Raw genomic sequence first — 20,358 nt, forward strand, 5'->3', positions numbered from 1 at the left:
GGGGATGGTGGAGGACAGGAAGGCCTGGAGGAATGTTGTCCATGGGGTTGCAATGGGTTGGACACGACTTCGCAACTAACAACAGCAGCAACATAAAGTGATTAAAACTGAAATCCCAAGATTAGCCTTTTCAACTTTATCATTGCAGAAATGAAATATTTGAATTGCCTGAGTGAGAAAGTGGGGGCCACCCATGACTTTAGCACCTTGATCCTATGCATGCTATACCCTTACTCCTTAATAAGATTTCCTACAAAATCCTGAAGATAGCCCTATCTAGTCTTCAGTATTTGTTTACAATATTTCTAGGCTACCTTTCTAGGCTGCAGGAGCAATGTACCATGATAAAATGTATTCAGTAAAACTGATGCAGTAATATAAATGGGAAACCTTTCAAAGGTTGTGGCTGCTGATACAAGCAGGGCTGCATACCCATGTGACACTGATATCTTCAGTGTCTTCATTGGTTACCAGTTGAGCTCCTGGCCCAATTCACGGTGCTAGTTTTAACATATAAAGCCCTGAATGGCTTGGTACCTGGCTTCCCAAAGGACTGCCTGCTCCCATATGTACCTCTCCAACCCCTAAGATTTGCTTCAGAGGCCCTTGTACAGCCTTCCAAAAGCAGTTTGCCTGGCGCCTTCTCTATAGTCTTTTTGGCGCTAGGCAAAAACAGTTTTATTCTCTAGGCATTTTAATAATTGACTTTATTTGGATAATTTTGAGCTGTATTAATAGAAATAGTTTTAAATTAAAGTGCTCTTAGTTGTGCACTGTTTTGTTTTATTGTTGTCTCTTGTCAGTATATGATTTATAGATTGTAATCTCCTTAGAGGGCCTTTGGGCTGATTCAGCAGATAAGTCCAACAATAAATAAATAAAAGAACCCCAAACCCTCCACATAAGACAAAACCTACAACAAATTCAGATGCAACCCAGAACTGTCCCATGAAGCATAATAAGGAGGAGGCCACAGTAGAGAAGTCTTCAGTGCCTTTTTAAAAGTCTGCATTGATAGGTCCTGTCAAGCCCCTGATATCAATGTCAGAGGCAGCATGCCTATGTACTGCAGTTACGGCTGCAGTCATATATTGCTGGTGGTTTCCCATGGGCAATTGTCTGGCAACTGCTTGATCAGAATGCTGGACTAGATGGACCACTGGTCTGGTCCAGCATCATATATCCTTACATAATCCATTCCTAAACTGTGCAGACGGTGTGGAAACGCTTCCCCCTTGAATACTTGTCCACCTAACTACCTTCATAAGTGGGCCAATGTTGCTGATCTTGAAGTGCTGACATGGCTGAAGGGATCCTTCCAGGAATTTTGCTCCAAACTGTTTCAGGATTTAAAGGTCAAAACTTGCACTTTAAATTGGCTCAGAAATACCCCAGTTGGCACAGTGTAGGCATTCTGTGATCGATTGCTTTGGCCTCACCAGCACTCAGGTGGCTACATTCTGCATCAGCTGAAATTTCTGGACTGTCTTCAGAGAGAGTCATTGTAGCACATCCTAGTAGCACTCCTTAACATTTCCATTCTGAAAGGTTGGTATTATTGTTGTTGGCCACCCAGATGTGGATATTGCCAGCTGGGTCATTGTTCCTTTTCTCAAGAGCCTGTGTCCTGGCCAGATGGCAAGAAATGACACACTCATCCTTGGATATCTAGATCTCAAGTTAGGAGGCAAGCAATTCAAATTTCAAGTGTTCATGTAAAATAAAGTGAATTACATATTAATCTGACTAATCCATGCTTTATATATATATATTCTGACACATTATTATTATTTCCCCTTTTCTAGGATGAATATTACCATTTGTTGGCAGAGAAAATCTATAAAATACAAAAGGAACTAGAGGAAAAACGCAGGTCTCGTTTACATAAACAAGGAATCTTGGGTAATCAGTCAGCCTTGCAGGCCCCCGGGACTCAGCCTCCTGGCATTCCACAGGTGGCAGCAACCATGGGACAACCACAGCCTGTGAGACCTCCTAGTAAGTGCTTAACTAAAGGAGCAGACAAATGGAGTAAGAAAGTACTTTGTTGTCTTTTGTATTTATTTCCTACCTTTCAGCCTTTCATAATTCACACAGAGTAGTTTATAATAAAAAGAAAATATGAAAGCATAAAAATAAAGCAACAGGAAGATCACTGTTTTTTTTCTTTTTGAATTACCACATTTAATGAGTTAAAACATGCTGGAATCATTCTGCAGTTCCGAATGTACTCTTGAGACAAAAATATTATCACCGTCTAAAAGTCTAAAGAGATCACATCTTCTGTGCCTCCCTCAGAAAGGAATTTGCCACAAATGAGAAGTCCTCACTCCCCACGGAGGGATATCTAATTTGTCTGAAGGATGATATCTAGCGGAGGGCTTCTCCACATGATTTCAGACTCTGAAAGTCATACAGGTGATGTTCCTTAAAAGATCTTGAGGTCAGGCTTTAAAGTGCAACATCAGCACTTTTGCAGTAACCCAGAAACAAACTGGTAGTTATTAAAGTTCTTCATAGTCTCTATGTGTCACACATACAGGCTCTACTCCTACACAGAGTCTCCATCAAAAGTTTCTAAAGCTTGGACGTTTAAGCAGGAGATCCTGCCTACCTACCCTCTCTCATATGTCTAGAGGGCAGTATTCCCATCTTTTCCCTCCATTTCTCTTTGCTTGCTGCAGTAGCATTGTTGAGAGCATTTGCTATGATTGAGCTGTGTCTCTCTCCTTTTTAAAATTATTTGTATTCTTACTGCTCTTTGTCTTTTCTTCTCCCTTTCAAACATTTTCTACTATTTTTCTTCAGCATGATTTGCCATGTAGGTGGTGTTTCTCAGCAGTCTATGGTCCTTCAGGACCCCATTCCATAAATATTGTGGGAACAAATTGCCCCCAGCTGATGGCAACAACGCTGTCTCATGTTTGGGCAAGAACCACATGATAGAATCCTGTGCTCATTGTGAAGGATCTACAGGCAAAGAGGAACTGTTCTTCATGCCTTTGAGCATTACACTGGGAATGAGCCCCCGAGGCAGATTCTGTAAAGCAATCAGAAGCAGCTCCACTTTCAATTTGCACAAGACTGTCTCCTAAAATTGCCTTGGATATCTTGTACAGGTTGCAGAAACCATGTACAGGTTGTTACTCTCATTTGCTGCCTCTTTCTTGGGACAGAGCATCTCCATGTAGAAGTGTCCTTACCAGAGTGACCCTGGTACTTTAAGCCCTGTCCCCTCCAGGAGGAGAAAGAAGAGAGTTGCTGCAATCCAAGAAATCTCTGAAACCTAGATCAATAGTGTTGTCTGTACTTGTAATAGTTTCTGTAGAATCACACAATCATAGAATAGTAGAGCTGGAAGGGGCCAGAGGGCCATCAGGTTCAACCCCCTCCTCAGTGCAGGATTCCAAGTTAAACCGTCCCTCTCAGATGACTGTCCAGTCGCATCCTGGATGCCTCTAGTGTGGGAGAGCCCACAGCCTCTCTGGGTAATTGATTCCATTGTCATGCTGCTCTAACAGTCAGAAAGTTCTTCCTGATGTTCAGGTGGATCCTCTCTTCATGTAACCTGAGGCTGTTATTCCGTGTCTTGCATTCCAGGATGATTGAGAAGAGATCCTTTCCTTCCTTTTTGTGACAACTTGAAGATTGCAATCATATCTCCCCACAGTCTTCTCAAGGCTAAACATGCCCAGTCTTTTCCATCTCTCCTTATAGGGCTTGGTTTCCAGTCCCTGGATCATCCTTGTTGCCCTCCTCTGAACCCCTTTCTAGCTTGTCTGCATCTTTCTTAAGAACTAGGTGCAGTACTCCAGATGAGGACTGGAGTAAAGGAAACTAGTACTTCACATAAGTTGGCAGTGATACTTCTATCAGTGTAGTTTCAAATAGCATTTGTCTTTTTTGCAGCCACATCACATTGATGACTCTTATTCAGCTTGTGATCTAGGGCAATTCCAAGATCCTGCTCATTTGCAGTATTGTTGAGCCAAGTATTTCCCATCTTGTAACAATGTGTTTGATTTCTTTTTTCTTAGTGCAGAACTTTGCATTTGTCCCTATTGAATTTCATTCTGTTGTTTTCAGCTCAGTGTTCCAACCTGTCCAGATCACCTTGAACCTTCTTGCTGTCTTCCAGGTTATTAGCTGTCCCACCCAATTTTGTGTCATCATTGCGTGCACGTCTTCATCCAAATTATTAATAAAAATGTTGAAGAGCACTGGTCCCAATTGTTACCTTTCCTCAGCCTGAGAAGGTGCCATTGATGAGCACTCTGAGTCTGAATCTGTAGCCAACTGTTGATCCACCTGATAGTTGTTCCATCTAGCCCACTTTTAGCTAATTAGCTAATCAGGTGATTGTGAGGCATTCTGTCTAGTGCTTTGCTGAAGTCAAGATAGATGGTGTCTAGAGCACTCCCAGTGAAAGTTCTTGGTCTGGAATGGGTTTAAAGAGCAAAGATTCCTTTGCCTTAGTACAGTGGTTATCAGTTTGGGTTTCTAAAGCTGTTGAACTTTATTATGCTCTGTCCCACCTCCCAGTACCCAATTTACTATCGGTGCATACCCTCTTCCATTGCAATTTCCAGGGATATTTCTTTTCAGGATTTATGAATGGCTACTACTTAGTCCCATGGCCTATGGTAGTCACAGTAGTCATTAAATGCTGCTGCTTTGACATAAGGTGAGGAAGTGACTTCTTCCAGATGGGCAAGGCTTGCATCTCTTTTGACTTGACCACTTGTTGCCTCCACTTGCCACAAATCACCACTATATGTGCTGTGCAGAGATCATGAATGAGGAGGATGGGTTGCTTGGCCGCAACTATAGTTCTTTCAGTGTATATCTGTGCAATGACACCACCTGCCATCCTACTTTGCAATGGGTGTTTTGGTTTTTCTTTCACCATTCTTCTCACTTTGAAGCTGTTGCTGTAGCACTCACAGAGAAAGGCAGGAACATCACTCTCTAGGCATGCACAGGATGGGTAGGGCAGGCTTCCTACTTTCAGAAAGCCCCAGTGGAGTTTCTTTAGAGGTCCAGAGCCCATGTATGTGTGACTGCACAGGAGAACCAGTTACAAGTAAGCAACTTGTCCTTTCTGTACAGTACCTTTTCAGTAGGTTAAAAGGGTTTGAATCTGTGGATCAGTTAAAGGCTAATCACACTTTTGTTCTTTTACAGATGGACCGATGTCCATGCCAAATGTGCCTATGAGCCGCATACAGGTTTCTCAAGGTATTCAGTACCCATTAACTTTCTCCCTTTCTCAGCCTTTCTGTTTGTGAGTCTCATGTTTCAGGTGTGAGAGTTTATCCTTCCACTTTGGTACCACACTTTCTTTCAAGCTTTTGTACCAAGTGAATGTGTAGAGAACAAGTCACTTTTTTGCACAATGGTTTTAAATGCTGTGTCGAGACTGCTTTGAAAGTTAAAGTAGGCAGAAATCAGTCTGCTCCTGATGCCATAACAACTGGGAGCCCTATGTGTAGATCCCCTTTTTCTTCTTTTCCACCCTCTCCCACTCCACAAGATGCCAATAGACAATTCGTGACAATGAGACAAAATAGACAATTCTTTAGCAAAAGTTATTTTCAATGTACATCTAGCAAGCTATTAGCCAAGAAAGGAAGTCTCTGAACAAACACAGAACAGTTTGTTGAACCCAAACTAGAGGCTATTTCCAAGAACCCTCCTTTTCAGTAACCCTGGACCACACCCCTCTGGGTATGCCCCTGTGGAGATGGGCAAGCCCCCTAGATCTAATGCAGCCCCTCTCCCGATGCTGTGTTGTGGGATCAAAGATTGGACCAGGTTCTTCTGGCTCCTCTTCCATGTCCCCCTTCAATTCTAAATCCTGTTGGTTCCCAGTCTGCCTGAACACCTAGCGATGGCAGCCATGAGTTAAACTCTTCCTCCTCTGCCATCTCTTTGTCTACAGACCTCATTTCCCAGGACTCATTCTCCTCTTCTGAAGAGTTGCTGCCACCCTGGTCCTGGAAAGTATGCCAAGAATAACTGTCTTGTTCATTCCCAACCCAATTTGACTTACTGTCCCTGAAAGTAGAAAGCTTTGCCAGAGAGGAAACAGAAAATGTTAAATTAATTTGAGATCCAAGCATATCCTATATGCCTTTCTGTAATTTCTGTTGATAATAAAGGCAGTGAAGGCAGAGAGCAGCCAAGGACATTTGCTGATGCCCAGCACATCAGTATAGCCATGTCAACTTTGTATGATCCTCTAACATCTGGAACGGGGCTGAGTGCTGAAGTAACTGTTGGTCCTAGAGTTGTTCCCGTAGGCTGGATTTGGAGCCAGGGCTGCATGGGTCCAGGCCTAGCAATCCCCAATCCCTACTATAGAGCCTTCCTCTGTAAACACATTTGTTTCTGCTGATGCAGGAAGTACTGACCCTGACCAGACACCTTGGTGCCAAGTATTAGCCAGTGGACTTTATGTTCCAGGGTTAAAGAATGTATATGATTAGGTCTGAACATGCATAGCTGTCAAGAGCTGGGTTTCTCCCTTTATCCCTTTCAAACAACAGGCAGTCTCTTTGCTTAAGAGCTCTTTGTTTCCAGTATATAGCTAGCAAACTATAGCCACTGGAAAATGGGTCTCTGTGCATGAACAGAGTGATTTCTTGAATCCACACTAAAAACTGTTTCACAGAATCCTTCTTTTCAGTAACTCTGGGCTCCACCCCCCTGGGTGTGCCTCTTTGAACAAGGGCTATCCTCCTAGGTCTGTGCAAACCCTATAACTGGGTAACTCTTCTCTCCTGATGCCATGTCATGGGGTCAGGGGCCTGACCAGGCTCCTCCTCTTCCATGTTCCCCCTCTGCACTTCCAAACCCTGTGTGTTTCCAAGGTCTGCCTGAACACCTGCGAATGGCAGCCTTGAGATAACCCTGCTGCCATCTCTGTGTCCATACGCCTTGTTTCCTGTCCCTCACAGTCCTCATCTGAAGAGCCAGGGCCACCGTAGCCCTGGGAAGCATGTCAGGAATAACTGCTTTTTTATTCCCAACATTTATTTATTCCCTCTTATAGGGGACTCCACTGAGAGATACTTGAATCATAGCTGCAGGTAATTCTTGTTTTCTGCCAGCCATGCACAGTGTCTGCTACCTTTGAATAATGAGAGGAAGACAGGACAGCAAATTCCACTTAGAAAGCAGAATAGTATAATGTGGGTCAGGAGATTGGAAGTCCTAGGGAAAGAAAGTTTTGCGCCTTCAGTTCCTCTGTAAAGTTTTGCCAGGTGTTTTTTGGTTTCATCAAGTTTGCTTCACGATTTGCCATTTAACTATAATTTTTATTTAGGACAAGGGTAAAATGTTCTAGTACTTTTCTTCGCCATATCACTTGCTCTGTTACACTGTGTGGGTCAGGTTTTACTGTCATTGAGGTTTGAATTTTTACAGAAACTGGTGGATTGAGCAGTTTGCCAATCATTGCATGGGTGAGTTGCTCCTAATGAGCTGTTCTGGGGGTCCATTTTGCAGGAGTGAATCAGTTTAACCCCCTGTCCATAGGGAACGTCCAAATGCCTCAGGCATCTCTAGGACCTCGTGCTGCTTCTCCAATGAACCATGCCGTCCAGATGAGTAACATGAGCTCCGTTTCAACGGTTTGTATCTTTCTCTCCTCCACTCCCCTCCCCTCCTAGTTGTTTAAAGCTCAGTCTTTAGGATACTTTAAAGAAATACATTCTGATGATGGTCATCTTGCCTCTTGTCCAGTAATGCTAAAATCTGAATTTTGGCTTAATTCAATTATTTTGAAGTCCTGTCTTCATTTGCTATGTCAGGGCAGTTTTTAATTCCTGAGAAATATATTCAGTAATCCAATATCTTAAACGATCTCAAAGGAATTATGGAGGAAAAAGGCAGGATATAAATAAAATTAATAAATAAAACTTTGGGAAGGGGGCTGCTTCACACACATGAAAGAAAGCGAGAGTAGGACAGCATACTTTAATGCATGGAATGTAAAGTATTTTAAGAGCTTACTGCAAAGCTCACTTGGTCCAACAAAAACTTGTGGTGATATTTATATATATATAATGTACACTCTTCCTACCTTTTTAAATCGATACTTCTTGCACCTAAAGCTAGTGGTTCAGACTCCTAAAGTTGATGGACTGCTTTGTTTTCTAGATGGCTCTCTCTCCTTCCCGGATGCCTCAGTCACAGAATATGATAGGAGCTCATTCCAACAATTTGATGGGTCAGGCCTCTACCCAAAATCAGTTCCTGCCTCAGAATCCATTTCCTGCCTCCAGCGGAACTCTGAATGTCAGCAGTGTAGCCCTAGGGCAATCAACAGCCCAGCCAGGAGTATCACAGGTATGACTTGTAAATCCAGAGGAACTTCAGATATTTGGTGACTGCCTCATCTTACTCGTTGTTGATACAATGTAGAATTCTAGGATTAGTTGGAATGGCAGAGAACATTGCCGGTTGTAATAAGCCTGGATCCTGGTGCTCTGATAGCCCCGTCACTTCCCTGAATGTCAGAGCCAAGGCCCTGCATTGCTTTCCTTTTCTTGAATGTACTCTCACATACAGAAGAGCCACAACAGCACAAATCAGTAAGCGGCCATAGCAGCCCTGTTGAAGGAGAGTGTCTGCTTGGCCTGTGCAGTACCTTTAGTGACCGCTGTTGGAGAGCCCAGTGGACAAGTAGACTCTCATTGCTTCTGGATTGTTCATTCAGTACTCTCACGCAATTCTAAGCCTAAACCCAGTGACACTGTCACTTACTGTCACTCACATGGACTTCGCTTTTTTGGGAAGCAGAGTAAAATAATGATGGAGGTTTTGCATTGAAGATTTCTCTTCACTTAGTTAATAATTGCTGCATCAACATCTGAAGTGTTAGATTCCCATAATGCAGTGCGTTGCAGAACTATGCACACATATCCTTTGACTTGCCCACGTCTTACTGTGTTACAACCTGGAACTGAAATGTAGACTCGATGTAGACAAAATACTCAACACTGTAAAATTGTAGATTTTTAAAAAATTTTGTCACAAAAGTTAAGTAAATACCCAAACTGGCAAGTGTTGGTTTGCTGTGACATGCCTAAATAAGCTCTGGTGCTACCCACTGCATCCAAAAGTCACAACAAGTTCAATATCATAAACCTGTGTGTAGTTCCAGTGCCACGTGATCTCCGATTAAAGGCAGCTGTTTCTGGAAGGCCCCAGAGTTTGTTGGCGAGCATATCTCAATGAACAGCATCAAAACAACTCCAGGAGAAAGTCATGCAGAAGCACCAATTAGAGTTGGGTTACTCCCCAAAAAATCCACAAAGTGAATACCACCAGAGCACAATTAAATCTATTATTGCAAAATGGAAAAAATAGAGAAGGGTGTCCACCAGAGTTGACTGGGTAGCGATGGCATAAGCCACAGAAACAACCAATAGGGCAATGGAAGTTCTGAAGGAGCTAGAGAAAACTGCAGCAGAGGTGAGAGAAACCACCCATGGGACAACTATCATATGGCTGTTCAACAAAGCTAGGCTTTTTAAAAGAGTGGTGGGAAGAAAGTAATTGCTGAAAGAAACCCATATCACAAACATGCATATGTGAGAGACAGGAAGAATATGGGAGAGTGTTCTCTGTTCAGGTAAGACCAAAATTGAACTTTTCAGCCTTGTTGTAAAACAGCATGTTTGGCTCAAAACCCACAATGCATGCTTCTGAGAATACCATCCCTGCAGTGAAGAATGGTGGCAGCAGCATCATGTTGTGGTTATGCTTGCTTTGGCAGTGCCTGGAAACCTGGCCAGGATGGTCAGACAGCTAGCCATAGAGTGTGGCTGAGAGCTGCTCCAGTCTGGCACAGCTGCCAGAGGCATCTGTGCTCTTCCCACTTCCTGCCCTAGAATCAGAGGCGAACTGATTACGTGGTTGGCAGTGTCCCCTTATGCATGCCTGAGAGGAAGCCTCTCACATCTGAGTGGGAGGGGGAAGAGCAGCTGGGTGACTGTGCCCCCAACTAGGACAGCCCTCCCTCCCACTTAGTGCTCAGAAGAAAAACTCCCACAGCAAATGGAACTTGGCTTGCAATCATAGCTGTACAGAGAGGAACTTCTTTCCCGCATGATATCCCCGGAATACATCCAGAGGAATGGCCGTGAAGGAGGCAGGGGAGAGGAGAGCAACTGTGGTGTGCCCAGTCATCTGTTGGACTTACCATGCCTGTTGGCATTTCATGGGAATTTTTAATTCCAGCAAATTAGAAAGCACATGGCTGGATGAATATGTTTACATGTTTGCCATGATGGATTCCAGTGGTTTTTTAAGGAGGAATCCCTGGAAATACTTGTTCAGCCAATAGAACTTGGACCCTCCTTGGACTGCAGTATTTCAGACCTGCAAGTAGCTGGAAGTAGAGGAGCAGCAAAAAAACCCCCGTCTGAGTGGAATATCATTGCAGTGAGTAGTTTAGCAAACAGGGAGAAGCTCTTGGGGTTTTCCTGTACACAGACTTGATGAGTTTATGAATGTCATGTCAGTAATATTTTTTCTTAGCAGGGGCAAGTTCCTGGTGCTCTTCCTAACCCCGTGAATCTACTAGGACCACAAACCAGCCAGCTCTCCTGTCCTCCAGTGACCCAGCCTGCCCTTCATCAACCTGCACCGCCTTTATCCACTCCAGCTGGCATGCCTCCTGTTCAGCACCAGACCCCACCAGGTGTGACGCCTCCACAACCAGCTGTGCCTGCCCAGCCATCCACCCCTGTCTCCTCTTCAGGACAAGTGCCCGCTCCAGCAGCTGGCACAGTTCCAAATGCTGGCATGCAGATGCAGAGCACACCTTTGGGGCAAGTGGCTGTAGCACAGGCTCACATTACACCACAGCAGCCGCAGACCCCAGGACAGCCCCCGTCTGTGCCAACCCCACAACCAGCTCAGCAGCAGCCAATGTCAGCTCAGGCCCCAGGCACTCCAGTAAGTATTTGGCGTGTTTGCATTACTGAGCCTAAATCTAAACACAACTTGGTCTGGCCACAAGCAAACATTCCTCTTAAAATACAGGCTGAGTGGGCCAGAAACTCCATTATTTTGGCCAGAAACAGATTGCTGAGGTCTTGCTCCCAGTCTGAAGCCCTGCTTCGTTGGGAGTGGATGAGGGATCCCAGCTCCATCCTTTAGATGCTTCCAGTCATCTAAAGTGCGTTTTAGTAGTGGTTCTTAAGGTTTTTTTCTCATTGGAAACCTTCCCTCCATGTAGCCTCTTAGGCCACCTTCGCCCCAGTCGTACAAAAGCCAGTTGGGCAGGTAAAGCAGCAGCAAAGCACTCCCTGTCACGAGCCAGGTGGGCTTTCTGTCTGTGAATGAGTGTGGGTGCAAGACTGAAGGAAGGCGGCCCTGATTGCTTTCCAAAGCAGCTTCCCTACCCCGACTAGGAAAGATATTTGAGGTGCTTTGACAAGCCAGCCAGCCTGCCTGTGCGGGAGGCTGCTCTCTTTTGAGTAGTGCAATTTGTATTGCTTGGATAATTGCTGTCTGAACAACCAAGACTGCTCTTTTGGCTTATGGTGCCTTGTTTCTCAATATGCTAACTTGGGGTTTATTATCCATCATATAAATCTTTCTGCATTAACTGCAGTCACCTGCCGTCTTTTATTTAGGAGTGTGGAAGGCCTTGATCTAGCTTGTTTGCTTTTGTACCAATGCTTTGTCCCAGGTAGTATGCTCCAAAATATTTTTTGCATTAATTGCAATATCTCAACAGTCTTCAAAGGCAATCCCACAGACAGTACATTACAGAAGTGCAACCTTTGTCACTAGGGCATGCATAACTGAGGGTAGGATATCATTCAGTATGTCTTCTTAGTTTTATTGTGATTTATAATCACAGTGACCAAAAGAGAAAAGTCTTTACCTGCCATCTAATGTACACAGTGAAGAATCCAGGCAGATCTGGGGTAGGGCATAAGAACACTGGAACTTTTCCTGATGTTAAGCACCAGCTATTAGAGACTGTGGGTTCTTCAAATGTTGTGGGATAACCAAATTAATTGCCCAGTGGCACACTAGGCACCATTTGCCATACAGTAGTGCTTTCATTGTCCAGGTGATCTCTTATTTCTAGAGATTGGACCTGCTTCTCCCAAAATGCAGCATTCCAAGCTAGAGATTTTAGTCCCTGAATCTGAAGTCAAAAAGAGGGCAGGTCAGAAAGCATAGTTGAATGCCAAGGTTAGCAGGCTCTGAGTTTAGCTGAGCAGCTGATGACAGCCAGACCACCACTGTTTCATGGGGAGACACTGCAGAACAGGGAAAGTCCGAGGGGGAAGAGTGTGAGATTATCAGCCCAGCGGTTTGTCATCAAGTCTAACAAGTGTAATGTAAATTAAGCAATGTCTGGCATTCTTGTCATCTGTCCCGCAAGCAGCATGATCCCCTCTGAGGGGAGAATCGGTTTAGTCTGGAGGAAGGGATGAAGGGAATTCAGTGTGGAATCAACTTTTGACATGGGCAAGAACTAACTACAAATTAGAGGAATGATCAACTTGCTAGATGTTTCTTGTTAATTATTTTTATATCACCAACTCTGTATTACAGAGCAAACCTCAGCTGGCCAGCCTAACTCAGTTAAGGACTGTAGTGAGAAACCTTTCCCCTTGCTCTGCTGGGAAGGGAAAGGGGGAGAGACATATTCACAGCATGACCCCATCTTTAGTTCACAAGTTCTTTGTCAGAATTTAAGGTCACTTCTTGTGCCTTCATTCCCTTCTTTGTTTCTTGTCAGCTCTCCCAGGCAGCGGCAGCAAGCATGGACAACAGAGTGCCTACTCCAGGTTCTGCTGCCAGTGCTGATACCAGTGTGCACCAACTTGCACATGAGGCACAGATGCAAGAGAACAAGCCAGAGGTTAAGACTGAAAAAGCTGAATCAGAATGTGGAGATACTCAAATGGAGCCAAAGCCTGAGGTAACTGACAATTTAGTTATAAACCTTGACAGAACATGAGATCATTTCCTTTGCTTAGCTGGAAGCTTAATGATCCTGCTGGTTTTCAGTGGAGGCGAATATTGATCTTTACCTTGTGCCTTTCAGCTAGAGGAGGACATCCCAGGACCTACACAAACCAAAGAAGACACTAATGGCATAGAGAGCAAGCAGGAACTGATGGAAATAGAAGGGAAGAAACCTGAGATCAAAGAGGATGATGACAGTGGTAGTAATGGTGCCACTTCTCAATCAACTTCACCATCTCAGCCACGGAAAAAGAGTAAGTACTTGGATTCAGACACCTGCTGCTTTTTGGCCCTCCATTTTAAGTTGGTGTCTGTGTTTCCAGGTCAAAGTAGAAGTTAAGTAGAAGCTAAGAAGTTCTCTTGGTCAGTCCAGCCAAAGCTTAATGTGTTTCACTAGGCCATTACCTGTAGCAGGCAGGCAGCTAGTTGTCCTGGAAGGTTCACAAGCAGGGTGTGCTGGGTCACTGTCCTTTCTGAGTTTGTCTTTCCCTTCTTAAAGCCATCTTAGTGAGTGGCCTTTAACACATTTTGTCTTGAATTCCAGTAGTTAGTTATGAATGAAGAGAAAATACTTGATTGTTTCAAGAATAATATAACTGTGGATGAAATCTCCTGTGTGAGTTAATTGCATTAACCAATCTGAAAACTTTTCACAGTCTTTAAGCCTGAAGAGCTGCGCCAGGCACTCATGCCCACCCTGGAAGCTTTGTATCGCCAGGACCCTGAATCTCTGCCTTTCAGGCAGCCTGTGGACCCTCAGCTGCTGGGCATTCCGGTGAGTGAGATGAGACAAGACTTGCTCATTTCCCGTGACTGCTTTGTTGTTGTAATTCCAGATAACCTAGAAAATAGTACTACAGGTATGAAAACAAAAACCAACAAGAAGCAATGGTTCAAGACACGGCGCTACTCTAGGTCTTATTCTGTTGGAAAGACAGTGGCCTGCACTGACAGAAAGAGAAACTTAGATAGTGCAGTTGCTCTCAGGACACAACTTGGTGCCAAGATCATTTTTTTGAAATCTGTCTTAGAATTTTCCTCCTAAGGGTGTCTTTCATTTTAAACAATAAAAGGATTTTTAAACACCTTAACAGTTCAAAACTACCCTACCATATTTGAGGTAAGTTTGATATCAACTTTGGGACTACTTTGTTCCTTTTATGTCCAAAATATTGGCTGCTGGGTAGAAGCCTGGGCACATGGTGCATCCAGGAGGAAGCAGGCTTCTGAGAAAAAGAGCCTGGCTGCAGAATGTGTGGGGAAGTGCTGCCCTTTTTCTCCAAAAGCCAATCACTTGGATTTTATCAAGAAAGTGTTCTTTGGTAGCTCAGTAGTGAAGCCTTTCAGCATGAATGACACCAAGGAACTTATTTGCCAGTGCTCACAGACCCACCTTATCTTGTTAGCACTCAATAGACTTTAAACAGCCTCCATCTAAACTTTTGTTAAAACACTTGTATCTTACTTCAACTAATTTAATTTATGGGACAAACACACCTTTTAGTCAAGGATTCAAGCCATTCCTGATTACTTCCGAACCCAAAGCCTGGGAAAAAGAGTATTACTAAGGAAAGTCAAGCATTCTTCTTGGAAAGAGATGGCCTGTTGTAACGCGGTTTCCTGCATTTGTCTTCTCCCCGCACAGAGCAAAAAGTAGCTGCACTGAAGCTAAAGAGTCTGGCAGTTGCCATTGATCCTGGTGTACATATTTCTTTCTTCTGCCTAGGAGGGATGCAGAGTAACAGAAGAGCATTATAACATGCAACATTTCTTCACAGTTGCTGGGTAGAGGTCAGGATGGGAGGCAGAAGGACCATCCATGGTCCTTAGATGACCTACCCAGGTGCCATCAGTCTCATAAAAGTGATGAAATATGGGTGCAGAACATAAGTAAAAGAAAGCTTACACCTTCTTTGTCTATAGCCATGTTGGTTCCATGGATAGGCTGGGGAAAACTCCTTGGGGTTCCAGTGTAGTTTTATCTGCAGAATGTTTGGGGAAGGCTGCTTCAAGTCAGTTAACTTCCTAGAGAGCTTTGACTACAGGGCAGTATAGAAATGTACTAGATAATAATACTATCTCTGCCTTTCTTCCTAACAAGCTGAAGGTCATAGAATCCTAAACTAGATTTGGAAGGGGCCAGAAGGCCATTGGGTCCAAGCCCCTGCTGTTGCAGGACACTAAGTTCCACCATCCCATTTAGATGAGTGCCCAAATGCTTTTTGAATGTCTCCAGCGAGGAAGAGCACACAGCTTCCCCAGGTAATAGGTTCCATTGTTGTACTGCTCTGACAGGAAACCTGGTGTCCAGTCTAAATCTGGTTTCTTTTAGCTTAAGAGTATTATTCTGTGTCCTGCACTTGGAATGAATGAAAAGCGATCTTGTCCTTCCTATTTGTGACAGCCCTTGAGGTACTTTTGTAGTGCTATCATATCAATCTTCTCTTCTTGAGACTGAACATGCCCAGTTTTCTCAATCTTTCCTCATAGGGCTTTGCCTCGAATCCCTGAATCATCCTTGCTGTCCTCTTCTGTACTCCTTCTAGCTTGTCCACATCTTTTTAAAATTTAGGTGCCCAGAACTGGACACAATAGTCCAGGTAAGGTCTGACTAGTGCTGATTAGAGTGGAACTAGCACTTCACATGTTTGGGAAGTGATGCTTCTGTTCATGCAGCGCAAAGTAGCATTTGCTGTTTTTGCAGCTGCATGACATTGTTGGCTCATATTTAGCTTGTGATCTACCACAACCCCAAGAACCTTCTCATTTGCAGTATGGTTGAGCCAAATATTCCCCATCTTGTAGTGGTAAATTTGGTTTGTTCTTCTAAGTGGAGGAGTTGGCATTTGTCCCTATTGAATTTCAATCTGTTCTTCTCTGCTCAGTGTTCTAACTGATCAAGTTAACCTTGTATCTTATCTCTGTCTTCCAGAGTATTTGCTATTCCATGCAGCTTTGTTCATCTGCAAACTTAATTCTTTCCTTGTACTTCATCATCCAAATCATTAATAAAAATGTTGAAGAGCCCTGGTTGCAGGACTGATCCCTGCAGCACCCCACTTGTCACCTCTCCCCAGTTTGAGAATGTACCATTGATGAGCACTCTTTGAGTCCGATTTTACAGCCAACTGTGGATCCACCTAATGGTTGCACTATCTAGCACGCTTCTTGCTAACTTGGTCAATAAGATGTTGTGGGACACTTTGTTGAAGGCTAGTTATTGCTAAAGGCTAGTTAGATTATGTCCGCAGTCCTCTCACAGTCCATTTGGGAGGTTACCCATTCAAAAAATGAAATTAGATTCGTGTGGCAGGATTTGTTCTTGAGAAATCCATGTTGGCTTCTAGTAATTACTGCATTGTCTTCAAAGTATTTGCAGACTGTTTGTTTCGTAATTTGCTCTAGAATTTTTCCAGGGATTGATGTCAAACTAAGGGGTCTGTAGTTCGCAGGTTCATCTTTTTTTCCTTTCTTGTAGATAGGGACAACATTAGCCCTACTCCAGTCATCTGGCACTTCTCCTGTCTTCCATGAATTCTCAAAGATGATAGATAGTGGTTCTGAGAGTTCTTCCACTATCTCTTTTATGACTCTGGGATGAAGTTCATCAGGCCCTGGAGATTTGAACTCATTTAGCCCAATTAGAAGATCCTTGACCATTTGCCTGTCAGTCTTGGGCTGCCATCCTGCCCCTTCAGCTTGTACGACTCCTTCGCCAGGAGGGCTGTAGTTCTTCTTTTGGGAGAAGACTGAGCCAAAGTAGGAGTTGAGCACTTCTGCCTTTTCTTTGCCATCTGTTATCATTGCTCCATCCACGGTGAGTAGTTGAACTCCCTTCTCGTTCCTCTGTCTTTTGCTTTGAAGAAGGCTTTTTTGGCTGTTTTTTGCTCCCCTCACTTGCCTAAGTTCATTCTTCACGTTAGCCTTCCTGACGTCATCCCTGCAGTTCCTTGCTACTTGCTCATATTCTTTCTTTGTAGCCTGGCCTTCCTTCTACCTCTTGTACATGTCCTTTTTTGTTCTCAGATAATTGCTTAGCTTTTTGTGATGCCACATGGGCTTCCTCTGGTGTCTACTACTCTTTTTCCTTGTTGGAATTGTTTGTAATTGTGCCTCAAGCATTTTTTGAGATATTCTACCCTTCGGCTACACATGTTAGGAATCTCTTAAGAGAGATTCACACTCTACTCCCAACAGATATTGGGAAAATTGAAGTCCTCTGTTATGACAGTATCATGCCTCTGAAATACTGGCAATTTGCTTTTCAAAAGTTTTATCTTTTCCTCATCTTGATTGGGTGAACGATAAATGAGTCCAACTACTATGATCCTTTTATTCTTTTTTCCATTTATATTAATCCAGATACGCTCAATGGTCGTACTGGTCACTTCTTCTTGTATTTCTTCACAGAGATGTTTATCTTTAACAGAAAGAGCAACTCCACCTCCTTTTCTGTTACTTCTATTCTTTTTGAACAGGTTATATCCTGCAATTTTTAAACTCCATTCATGGGAGTCTTCCTACCAAGTTTCAGTTATGCCTGTCAGGTCACATTTGCACTCATGTACAAAGAGTTCAAGTTCATGCTGTTGCTTTCCCATACTCTGGACATTGCTATATAGACATCTAAGGGCACATGAATTATTCCCTGGCTTCTTTGCTACATTTTTTGGAAGACTAGTGTTAGGCTCAGCTAGAGTTTCTTTCACTGTTGCAGTACATTGTCAGTTGATGGTGCACCCTCTGTATGTCTTCCTCTCCTATAGAATTCAGTTTAAAGCCCTCCTGATAAACGTCTTCATACTGTGGCCAAGTTCATCCATTCCTTTCTTTGTAAAGTACTGTCCATTGCTTGCCAGCAGTCCATCTTCCAGAAAGCTTATCCCGTGGTTCCAAAGTCCAAATCTCTCATGGCTGCACCAGCATCACAGCCGTTATTATTTTTTCCTCTGTCTTTTCCATGAATTGGAAGGTTTGAGAGGGAAACTTCTGGCTCCCAATGTTCTTAATTTTCCTCCCCAAAGTTTTAAAGTTTGATGTAATTTCCTCAAAGCTCCTGTTGGTGGTGTCATTAGCTCTCATTCCACATGAATGACAAGGAAAGGATGTGCGTCAGTGGGTTCTGTTCAAGTAGGTTGTATGAGCATTGGTAGTCTGTTAATTATATCATTGATCTTTGTTCCAGGGAGGCAGCACACTTGACGATTCCAAGGGTCTTCCCAACATAACATGTTTTTTCATTTCATGGAACAGGAAATCTCTGACAACTATCATTCTTCTCCATTTGTTGTTGCAGACTTTGCTGTCTTTTTCGTTACTTGTTTGACTCATAAGATCAAGGCCATAAGCCTTCAAAAAACAAGAAGGAAGTTCACTACTAGCTGTTGAATCTTAATAATCTTCTAACCATCATTCCATTAGAGCCCATACAACTCCTCCCACTGAAGTCTTCCGGGTAGCCCTTGTTGTTTGCAGCATCTCATCTGGAAGCAACATGTCCTCTCTCTTTTTAGTATATTTTACAATTGTACAATTTTGGCAAAAGAAGGAAAAGACATTTAGTAACATAGATTTTGTTGCAGGCTAGGTTTGGGGTCCCCCCTTTGCACTTTAAAACAACAGACTGTTCTTTGGCAAAAGCTCTTTATTCTCCAGTGCAATTTCCAGTAAGCACAACCAACAAAGAATGAGTTCTGAGCATGCACAGAGTGGTTCATTGAACCCAATCTAGCCACTACTTCCAAGCACCCATGTTTTGAGTACCCATGGGACCCCCTCCTCTGGGATGCCCTTTTTGGAGACAGGCAAGCCTCTTCACTTTCCACTGCCCCTCTATTTAGTTGGTCTATCTCTCCTGACATTGTGTCATGGTGTCAAAAGTCATTCCAGGCTTGGCTAGGTACATGTCCCCTTCCTGCAATTGTAAATCCTGAAGATTCCCATTGTCCACCTGAACATCCAGGGAGGGTGCCCTTGAGATAAGCCCCTCGGCTTCTTCAATTGCAGTGTGTGAGAATTCTGGTTCTCAGGGTTCCTCATCACTTGATGAGTCTGCATCTGCTTGACCTTGGAATGTGTGCCAAGAATAACTGCCCCGTTCCAACAGTTTTGCACTCAATGCCTTCATGTGAAGTGTCTGCAACAGACACATATATATGCACACAGATGTGTGTGAAAGTGCAGGTTTCTAAGTGCTGGGTAGAAACTTCAACAAAAGCGCACCATTTAAGTATCCATTTGTAGGTGGCATCTATACACCATACATTCAAATATTGAAAGCGTTATAAAGTCTACCCTCTATTGCATTACAGAAGGTGAGTATTTATCCTCCCAGTATTGTAATACCAATCTTTAAGGTGTCAGATCACTGTAGAAAATCCATCTGCACTAACTTAGTTTCCAGGAAGTAGGTGCCTAGTTTAAAAGAGCATGAAGATCAGAAAATATTAAGATGCATCCCGATCAATATATGGATATACATATTTCATCCATATAATAACCTCCGCCCAAAAATGGTCAAGTACTGGGCATTTCCCAAACATATACCAAAAAGAAACATAAGCTGTGTTATAACTACAACAATTAGTCAATTAGACAAATCCTTGTTAAAGAGACATCTATTACATCTGAAACATAAGTTTTTGCTGAATAGGTTGCAAGTTGAGCTCCTTTGCTGATGCAACCTGAAATCCATCCATGTCTGTCATAAAAACATTTTCATATCATTTTTAAAATCTGGATTTTCCCACACTGTGATGCTCATGAATTGATTCTTGTCGAGCAGTTACTTTGTAATGTGAGATTTCTGGATCTTTGGGGGAACTGCAAAGACTTACAGCTAATTGTTGGAGTTTCTGCTACTTGTGCTTCACCTCTAGGAAGTCATAGTGTCAATTTAGTCTGAAGAAGTGCATAAAAATCTAATTCCTGTTCCAAAATTAGAGTGCCTGCATGCCCTGAGGCACCACAGCAAAACAAATTAATACATTGATAGTGTTTTTAACATATGTCTGTCTTATTTTAAGGGCACACAATATAAACTTTACCACAGAGAGGGTGACATACCTATCACTGCCAGCCAAAAGATATGGCAGATGGAAATCATGTGAGCAACAACTGAACCTACTCGACCAAGGCAATATAAAACTTGCTTTTACAGAAGAATATAAATGACAATTGAATAGTTAATGTGGTAAAGTTTCAGTCACAGCTCTAGCACAAGGACAGAGTCTCTGGGAGTGACTAATGCCCTCGCAGTGGCCTGCCCATTATGTGAATGGTAAAGCATTTCCTCTAGCCAAGACAAAGAGTTAATGAGTCCATGGAACTGTTAAAAAAAGTAAAATAGCTGGG

General features: G+C 43.2%; 1 protein-coding gene across 6 annotated transcripts in view; it reads left to right on the plus strand.

The window, feature by feature from the left end:
• LOC123024971 (CREB binding protein) overlaps nucleotides 1-20,358 on the plus strand; it is a 75,332-nt gene that overhangs the window by 24,022 nt on the left and 30,952 nt on the right. For 4 of the 6 annotated variants that reach the window (XM_044433314.1, XM_044433313.1, XM_044433310.1 and 1 more), the window contains 8 exons: nucleotides 1,806-1,998; nucleotides 5,185-5,238; nucleotides 7,510-7,634; nucleotides 8,164-8,352; nucleotides 10,549-10,968; nucleotides 12,776-12,958; nucleotides 13,085-13,259; nucleotides 13,662-13,780. In XM_044433314.1, the coding sequence (XP_044289249.1) occupies nucleotides 1,806-1,998; nucleotides 5,185-5,238; nucleotides 7,510-7,634; nucleotides 8,164-8,352; nucleotides 10,549-10,968; nucleotides 12,776-12,958; nucleotides 13,085-13,259; nucleotides 13,662-13,780 (1,458 nt within the window). The remainder of the gene's footprint in view (nucleotides 1-1,805; nucleotides 1,999-5,184; nucleotides 5,239-7,509; nucleotides 7,635-8,163; nucleotides 8,353-10,548; nucleotides 10,969-12,775; nucleotides 12,959-13,084; nucleotides 13,260-13,661; nucleotides 13,781-20,358) is intronic. The other 2 variants (XM_044433311.1, XM_044433312.1) reach the window with 2 other exon arrangements.

This window comes from Varanus komodoensis, unplaced genomic scaffold (assembly GCF_004798865.1).
Source record: "Varanus komodoensis strain SLA01 unplaced genomic scaffold, ASM479886v1 scaffold26, whole genome shotgun sequence".
NCBI lineage: Eukaryota > Metazoa > Chordata > Lepidosauria > Squamata > Varanidae > Varanus > Varanus komodoensis.